The 9720-nt window shown below is 37.8% G+C and overlaps 1 protein-coding gene across 2 annotated transcripts; it reads right to left on the minus strand.

The window, feature by feature from the left end:
- Nucleotides 1-1579: 1579 nt before the first annotated feature.
- Nucleotides 1580-8423, minus strand: LOC112280599 (apoptosis inhibitor 5-like protein API5). 2 transcript variants are annotated; one of them, XM_024516246.3, is made up of 16 exons: nucleotides 8086-8423; nucleotides 7746-7907; nucleotides 6353-6452; nucleotides 6098-6163; nucleotides 5799-5881; nucleotides 5325-5399; nucleotides 4914-5063; nucleotides 4570-4635; nucleotides 4323-4388; nucleotides 4095-4205; nucleotides 3811-3900; nucleotides 3441-3547; nucleotides 3049-3163; nucleotides 2726-2791; nucleotides 2289-2425; nucleotides 1580-2109 (listed from the first exon to the last, which is right to left on the minus strand). In XM_024516246.3, the coding sequence occupies exons 1-16, from the start codon at nucleotides 8383-8385 to the stop codon at nucleotides 1878-1880; spliced, it is 1926 nt and encodes a 641-aa protein (XP_024372014.1). In that variant the 5' UTR covers nucleotides 8386-8423; the 3' UTR covers nucleotides 1580-1877. The 2 variants fall into 2 exon arrangements, with proteins under 2 accessions (XP_024372014.1, XP_024372013.1); XM_024516245.3 differs by having other exon boundaries at nucleotides 4914-5093.
- Between the last annotated feature and the right edge of the window lie 1297 nt (nucleotides 8424-9720).

Consider the following 9720-nt stretch of genomic DNA (forward strand, 5'->3'; position numbering starts at 1 on the left):
CATTTTCAAATACTGATATTGTAATACAGGTACAAGATGACGACAAAGGAGAAGAAGTGCTTTCCAATGAATAGCAGGAGGTATAGAAATACTCATTGTAGGAAATTCTTCAAACATAATGGCATCCGAGAGTTGTTCTGCAAATAAATTTGTTTTTGCCATTTTTGCCCATAATAGATAATTGTTTCCATCCACAGTCAATGGTGGAAATAAAAGAGCTTGAAAATATTGGGATACACTGGTAATAGTTGGAACCATAGTAGAAGCAGTTGAAGATGTTGAAGCACTCATTATAATAAATCTGTAAAGAAAATACAAGATCAAGTAGAAAAGTTGAGTAAAACGTACCTTAAAATATAAAGTCAAATAAAATGATAAACTTGAACTTGAAAAAAACAAATATATATATATATATATATATATAAAGGAGAGATTGTGGATTAAGGCAGCAGAACAGCAATAAGATGGCAGCAACAGTAGGCAGTGGTAGGATGGCAACAGTAGGGCGGCAAGGTGGCAGCGGCAGCGGCGTTAGGGCGGCAACAGCAGTGGCCGGGAGCATCAACGGCAACAAGGTAGCAATCGCGGGTTTGGCAGTTGTTCGGTGGCAGTTCAGCAGCAGGGAGCAAGCTGGGGTGGAGTTGGGCTGGATCAAGTATTTTAAACAAGTATTCTAAGCAAGCAGGGCAGAGAGTGGAACAAGTGCTCTAAGCAAGCAGCTAATGTGTGAGGGGCTAGCAAGAAGAGCAACAAGTTTGAAGAGTCAAGACTAGAGCAAAAAAAATTGTGATAGTGTGTAGAAGAGAGTCGTGCTAATAACGTGTTGAGAATGTTTAGAAAGATACAAGAGTAATAGTAAGTCATACACATACACAAGAGTAGTAGTAAGTCATACACACAAGAGGGTTTCTAATGAGAGAGAGCTTCATACATGAAAAATCTATTGATCTGGTTGTGTCTCATGTACAAGAAGAAAAAAAGGAAGAGGATATACAATACTTCTCCACTAGACTCTAAATACTATAGCTACAGTATTTACTGTAGTCTATAGTAAATGTTATGGAGAGCGCCAGGTACATTTAATGATCTCAACAACTTCGAAGATCAATGACCGAGAAACAAACCCAAATAATGCCCCATGGTCATGCACAAGCCAAAGCTGGTTTACACAACTGCAGGTCGCATTTGTTTGTTACTGAATAAATCTACTAGGCATTAGATTTCATCCTTCAAGTCTGTCAATCCTACAATGTCTTGACTATCAGCCACACAATAAACGTGGTATAACAATTATGTTCAAGTGTATTTAACCACATAATCACACTTGTATTTATGGACAAATATGATACTTGACGTAACTACCTTCAATAAAAAGTATCCTGACAATTAGTAACAACTTTTACTTAAATCTGTAAGTTTCAGCTTGTAATGTTCTCACACAATATCCTGGTTCACATTGCAAAATCACCACTTACAAGCAGATGCACACATACATATATACTTCGGTGTCTCCACATCATCATTTGATTTTGATTAGTAACACTACAATACGTCTAATGTCTATCCAAGGTTGTCGAGATGCCAATAAATACAAACGATTTCTTGTTTTGAGAATTGATTACAAGGTCATTTGATTTTTATGAAACCGGATTTGAGGTCGCATTTTCAAGTAGCAGTAAAACAAAGGCTTCATGGGCCTAGCAATGTCTGAGCAGTAGGAGCTCAGGGGATATTTCTCCTCGACCAACTAAATCAGAGTAAAACTTGATCAGCTGAAACATGTAGAGCCTCATGGGCATCCCCACCATGTAATATCACTTGATTTGTAATGATCTGATATTACATGGTAAACTAACCAAACGATTCCTCAATCAAAGCTAGTAATCTCTATTGCGATTACCACGGCCCCCACGCCAGCCACCCCTGCCTCCTCTCCCACTTCCTCCGCCTCTGCCGAAACCACCCCTAGAAGAAGACCCAAGCCCAGCAAGTGCTCTATTGACTAGCTGACTAGTCATTCCATCTCCACGACCTCTCTTTGGAGCTGAAGCGGCACCGCCATTTTGGTTATTATGACTGTTCTGGTTGTTTTGATTTTGGCGCTTCTTCCTGCAAATGAAAAAACATGAGTTGAATAAGTGTCTTTTAGTGACGAAAATGACGTAGGCAATCAGTACGGATCCCATAACTAAAAACTAATACCACAAAACAAAAATGTAAACTGTGTGATAAAAACAAGGGAAAAAAACTAATTTGTGGGATAAAGCGTCCTAGTTAGTTTAGCCCACCCTCCATTGTGTTGTGTTGCAGAAACGGCATGTGTTGGAGCCGAAGTTGGAGCTGGCTTTGAGGAATCTTTCTCCTTCCAAGACAAATGTATAACTTTATCTTTTCCAAAGAAAGAAGGAACTTTCTGGTGTAAAGGCTGCGAGAAACAAATATTGCATCAGCATCATGACACAACTACACGCGTAGGGTCACATATAAACCAGAATAGAATTGTTATAAACCAGAATAGAATTGTTGTAAACCAGAACCTACAACAAGAAGCAGTGAGGCAGGATGAAGAGCATGATCCCGAAGAGGACATGATCATGGGGGTCAAGATAAGGTTGACAGAACATCAACTGTGAGAATTTTATGTAGCATAATTTCCAGACCTTCGTGCCTATGAAGTCAAAGCACATCACAAAAACCATGATAGTAAAGGGCAATTAAAACTTACTTGAGCTAGAGTTACAATATTATTGTTTGAGCGCAGCTTCGTGCTTGAACTGAGCTTCTTTGCTTTCTGTGCAGGTATGGTTCAGTTGCAAAAGATGAGGAAACAAAAAAACAGCCATCAGATCAGCTCAAATATCATCTCTAAGCTCAGAACTCAACTCAATACCAACAGTACGGCAAGTTAACTTTAAGATAGCAAATCCTGAGCAGATACGCAGAACATGTTCATCAAAGAAACCTGACCATTCTGAAGAATTCATACGTTCCATTTCACATTCAATATCTCCTACACTAGTGGATTACTGCGAAGTTACGGTCCATTACCACTTCTTCTTTTTCGGTGTCAGTTTTTGCTGCCGACAATGCCTTGTTAAGTTCTGACATTCCCTGCGTTAATTTCTTGTTGGCTGCCTTCGCCAGCTCCTCTACTACAGTCAATCTGAATACGACCACAGCAAGATTTGAGGCATATCAAATATGCGGCAGATAGTCACCGCATAGACCAGGTTACTGAGGAAAAGAATTGCCCAGCCATTTGTTCACGTCTTGAAGCATGCATGTTCTTGAAGCATACAAAACTTCGATCTCCATTAGCAAGAAGATATCGTTCCTTTTTGACAAACACAAGAAGTATACTGGATACGGATTATCAAACAGGTGCAACCCAGCTTCCATAAACGTAGGCCAAGTTTTAAGTGGCAAGGAAAAACTCTCACCTCTCATTGAAATCTTTAAAGAGCTCTGCAAAATCCTCTCCTAAACGGTCTGATGGTTGACCAGTCACAATCTTATAGCCACATAAGCTGTTTGTCGTATTGGGAGTCTGCAAAACAAATAGATAATTGAATTTATAAATGAATAAATAAAAAGCAATAAACATGAAATGTGCTACCACGCGAGTAAAACTACTGCAGTTGGAAAGACTCTCATAAAATATCCAAACCAACTGCATTTTGGCATCTACTCTTCAAAGGTATGTTCAAGATGCAAAATAAGTAGATTGTATCAAAATCACCATTGATGGTATCATGAACACAACTTAAGTCATTTTCCAGGCACACAAAAAAAATTCATCTATAATGTAACCTTGTGGGCCAATTCATGAAAGGCATATAGTAGACACTCCACATAAGTAGATTGCAATTCTTCGGATACTTTCTTCCGAGGCATATACTTCTGTGGACAAAAATTTTGTGTTAGAAACAAGTAATCAGAGGCCAATGCAATCATCTGGACATTCACTCAGGCCACTCTTGAAACTTTCAACCATCAATATGCAAGAGTGCTTCTGCTCGCTTTGCAGCAAATCAAATTGTTATCATAAGTAACATTCTTTGCACACCACATTTGCACAGTATAACCACCGTCACCTTGAGAAGTTGTAGTATAGATGGAAGAAGCTGCCGAGCATCTTGAGCAGAAGTGTAAGGTGAGCTCTCCGCTAGATTCTTCAGCAAGTCCAATTTCTTGCCCTCTGGAAGCTGTCCACAAGAACACGAGTCAAACTTGCATGTTGATTATTGTTGCCAATTGAAAGACTTTCTGGAAGCACTTAAAGGGAAACAAATACACTTCTAAAACTGAAACATCGGACGTACCTGTTCAAAGACGGGAAGCAAGTGTTTGTTGATGTAGTTCAAAAACTTGCTATTAGAAGCTCCACGCTGCATATGTACATACATATTATTTACATAGTTTAAAAAGCAGCAATGACACATTGAGATCTATGATGAACAATGGCGGCATTGGAGGATCTAAACAAGAAAGCAGCTACAACGAAAAATAACTCAATCATAGCACAAAGTTCAAATCAAATCATAAAATGTCATAGTTGCAGAAACGTACAGCATAGAAAGGAAGAGCCATATTCAAGCACGACATCAGACGATCAATATGGTCGGTATCAGTTATCTGCATACACGAAATTCATTGTCAACATACATCACAACGGCCAATCTTTACGTGCAATAATCGAATGACCTCCCACTCACAGTTACTGTGTATAATATCCCTCAAATGTTGCACGAGCAGGATACAACAATTTATGTATATTGAGGCAGGGTAAGCCAGGTAGTTGCAAATGATCCGTGAGAAAACTTGCACTTCACACACAACAAAAAATCAAAATAAATTAACAAATACTAAAATGGCTCAAGTTAGTACATACAAGGTAAAAGAGAAATACTCACATTGAAGACAGCATCCAAATCAGCCTGACCTTCAACAATTTCCAATAGCTCTTGAACACGTTCTGATGGGGCATTAGGACCGAAAAGGGCCAGGCACTTAAGAAAGTCCATGAACATCTTAAACTCTGCTCCTGTCACATCTTGAAGACACTGCATCACCACTGGCCTCAGTTGCAATCTCTGCACCAGCCGTGCATTGCAGAGTATGATGAACTAAATAGTCAATTGCAAAAATTTGTTCAATCAGTTGTATACTAGCTGATAAAGCATGCCCTCTCAAGCACTAGAGTTCTGAGAGATACACTAAAGTGTTCCCCAGCAACATAATCGGTGACAAACAGGGACAGTTCTTGATGATAATTACACCGTAGACATAACAACTTCAAAAAACTCAAAAACCAACTAACTGACCTTTTTTATGAGATCTGTTATGTGCCGTTCCATTTCCTCCTGAGGATGTAGAAGCTCCTTCTTGATTGGAAACACCTGAAAGAAAAACATAAAAAATAAGCCAAGCAAGACAGAAAATAAAAGACAGCATCAAAGATATTTTCTAGCATAAACTTCAAAAAACAGTCTTAGCCTAGAACCAAAATAGAAAATCACAGTCTCCGACCGACATCATCACAGATGAAAGTGATGAGCTGCCACACAGCTCTGCCGTAATCAGATTGAAACAATAGAAAACGAAAATGAGGTAACACAGATATAGTGCACTAAACGGAAAAACCTCCCACTTCACGAACTTCATAAGTCTTATTCGAACAAACAGCAGAAGGTAAAAGGGAAACTAAAGGTAATATGCTGATATATTGCATTCCCAAACTCGTAAACGTCCAGAATCACGTTAAAAATGAACCAAAAAAAGGTTTCACAGAAACATACTTTCTCTCTTACAAAGGTGAGAACCTTATCTCTAAGGTTCTCATCTGAATTCTCAATGTGCTTGAATAAAGCTGTCAATGAACCTGCAGGAAATACAAATCAATTTCATGTGCAAATCGGCTGTGCATAACTTTGGGGTAGCCTATGATTGAATTATGAGAATCGTCATAGTAATTCGTAACACATGAGATAAGAGCTAAACCTACAGATTATGAACTTCCTGCGAGTAACACAACACGCTGACACCTTTACATGTAGCACAATGGTTGAATTCGTATGCGAGTTTAAGCGATGAGCACCTTTTGTATCCTGACGTAGCACTGACATCAACGCCTTTGAAGCAGCATCACGCTCCAAAACCTCTTCTGTGCGATGTCACATCCAAAAAGTGAGGAGACCTAAAAATGATGATAATAATAATAATAATAATAATAATAATAAGGATTATGATGATGATGATGATGAGTTACACTAGTTCGCTTACAATGCTTGAAGACAAGCGAAAAACTGAAAACTTTCTCAGAGCAATGTTAACAGAAGATTAAGCCCCAAACCTGCAAGAAGTAATTGTCCCAACACATCTGCAATTTTCGGCAAGTGCAGTGGTGTGTCTTTGCATAAAAGCGGCAATCCTCTAATCGCCTGCACCCGAATCTGTTATTGCACCAATATCCACTAACTTAGTAAATCGTAGCATACACCAGAACAAAATTCAAGCAAAATAGCAAGCTTCCGAATTCACCTTGGTCAGATGGAAAATTTTTGAAAGTGAAAAAGAAGTAGACCCGAAAATTCGAATGAACCGAAACGAAAAAAAGGAAAAAAAGGAAAAAAAAAAAAAAAAAAAAAAAAAAAAAAAGAAGAAGAAAGATATGTCAATATGCCTTAATATAACTGTGCTTTCAGGCAGCAGCAAAATCTCAGCGTGCTGAAATAAGATGCAGAAGAATAACACGCTATATGAACTAACGTTGTAAGACAGTGTCAGTAATCCAGTGGGTAGTTTCTCACTGTCCGTACGTGTAAGCATAAAATGACAAACCACACAACATTGTGAAATCTCAAATCTTCAACGTACTCGATGAAACGAAACATAGTCTGTAGTTCCATTAATATATGACAATCTTGATGTAAGTAACGTGTAACTTGACTTAGGTAAAAGCCAGTTTCCAAGAAAACTACTGTCGACAAGGTTCGTGAAATGTAATCGCTTACACATTGACTACCTCCAGTTCAGAATCCTATTTTAGTAAGAAAATTTAATCCAAGTATAAGCAATTAAAACCGTGCTTCCACCTGCCATGTGGCTACACAACTTCGTCAAATGGTGAAACTTCCATGTAGACCGCACCCTTGCTCACTGGGGCATTTCACCAAAACGATCACAAGAAAGTTGTTTTAGATTCTAAGGTAGAAAAAACATGATATTTTCTTTCACCGTCAGCATTGACGGGCCATCAATACAGCGGTCGATGATACTCAGGGTCTAAGATATTCGTTACTCTTGGTTCGTTTCCCCGAGTATACCCAAACAAACTGATACCCAAAATCGATGAGATACCAACTCTAACCTACAAATGTTATGAGGACCAACTTGACAATAAATTTCATGCTACCTCACTGATACACGGCCTGATTGTGCCAATTTTATGTCTGCACGGACCCTGAACCCCTGGAACTAAAACCAAATAAATATGACAAGGTTTCCTTCATTACTTCATTGCATCGAGTTGAACTATTGGAACGTCGCCCTGCAGTTATACATCCCTCTAACATGTGCAGACATCCACATGCCATGAATAATCTGCATTTCGAAACGAAAAGGTTGATCGTCGAAATGTCAATGATGAAGGCTCCAATGCTCCAAACAGCTTCACATCCTAACTCCGGCTAGGGTTTAGAACCAGTCCTCAAAAGCAACACCAAGGGAGGAGAAAATTAACTCACCCCAAGCTCATCTTCCTCGCACAAATCCAGCTGTGCATTGATTGCGTCCGAGGAGAGATCAGGAAAATGCTTGAAAAATCGAGGGATGAGCTGTGCGGCTAGCTGCTTCGACTTCGCGCTTCCTTTCGCCGCAGCAATAATTCCCAGATAATCTGCTTCATTCTACTCACAACACCCAACCACTCAAATGAAACACATCTCACACCCAAAAAAAGTAATTACAAAATGACCTGCATCACCCCAACCACAATCCGAGCGCTACCAACCCATCCCCAAAACTCCACTTCCTACACATAAAAACTAATGTAACAAAAGAGGCAAAGCACACACACACACACACCTTCGACTTATCCTTGGACTCGTTCAGGCTCTCCCCGAACCGATACAGCTGCTCAATCGCCGCAGCGGAAGCATCCTCCGATGCAGGAACAGACATGGCGCACCCAGAAACTCCCACAAACCCCGCCAAATTAAAGGAAAAAAGAACGGCAAAACCCCACAAAATTGCTCCGACAGAGCGCACTGGAACGGCACTTCCCCCGAATGCAGCAAAATCTCGGAAAAATCGAAAACAGCAACCCAACAACTCAGCAATCAATAGACGATCTCCCGCCTCTCGATGATGAATCCATGAAATCATCAATCCATCGACGTCGGAACCCAAGCGAGCAGGCAAGCCCTAGAGCCAAAACTGTCAGGGGCCTCCCTCCCTCAACGCTGCTGCCCCTAAAATCTACGATACACCAAGATTCCTCAAACCTGGGGTGCACTGCCCCCTCGACGATCTTGTTCTTCGCCAATTTGGACCATCTAGGAAGTTCGTTTATTCTATTGCACCTGGGGTTCATTTTCAGCCCCTGTCGCTTAATGACCTGTCGGAGAAGGTCATTACGTAGGTCAAATTACCCCCTCTTAGAACTCACGCATCATGTTTGCTAAGGAATTAACATATAAAATAAATAAATAAATAAATAAATAAATAAATAAGCCTTTGACACATGCCCCAAATTATCATTCATATCATAAAGTTGAAAACTCATATAATTTATTGGTAAACATAAGTTAAATTTAGTAGTTGAAAATGAAATTTCAAATGTGTATATTTCTCATAGATTAATGATAGTTTTGTGTGTCTATCTAAGTGAATATACCAAAAGAGTATTTTATTTATTATTTCATTTATTTCTTTTTTGAATTCATTCAAAATTGTTAGCCGATTTCTACCTCATTTAAGTAACTTGAAAAATGAAGAAGGTAGAAGACTCAATACCAAAGGTTCATATGAAGATCCACAACTTCTTGATTTTAACTATATTATAAGTTGATTATTTTGCAAGAGATATATGACATTCTATTATTGGATTTTAATTTATGAGATATTACTTATAAAATACAACACTCTACTAAATTGATTTCTATCTCCCTTCTAAACATATCAAGACCAATTGCTTTAATATATTGCTCCTAAAGCAAAGTAAGAGGCTCCAATGCTACTATAAATATATAGTTAGACAATTCAAGAATATATATATATTTAGATTTAATTTTTTAAAAAATACCATACATTTTAAATGATATATTCAATTAGTATGTTTTAAATTTATAAATAATATTTATTTAGAATAAAGTATTTTAATTTTAATTTTATTTTTTATATTTTTCATAAAAAATTTATAAAAGACATACATGCTATTGTATAATCATTCGTTTTTAAAATTATATAATAAATAATTATAATATAATCATAATATATTTATACAAACATATTAAATAAAACAAAAAAAATAAATTACATAATATAAATATTAAAAAAATATCAAAATACATAAAATAATACTATTATTGTTATACAACATACATGTATCTAACAAAAATTCAATAAAAATAAAAATATATAAAATTTTGCATTTAGAATATATAGAATTGCTTCAACCTAAACTTTGAGACATTAAACTATCATTGTATTTATGATTAC

This window comes from Physcomitrium patens, chromosome 3 (genome assembly GCF_059467195.1).
Source record: "Physcomitrium patens ecotype Gransden chromosome 3, ASM5946719v1, whole genome shotgun sequence".
NCBI lineage: Eukaryota > Viridiplantae > Streptophyta > Bryopsida > Funariales > Funariaceae > Physcomitrium > Physcomitrium patens.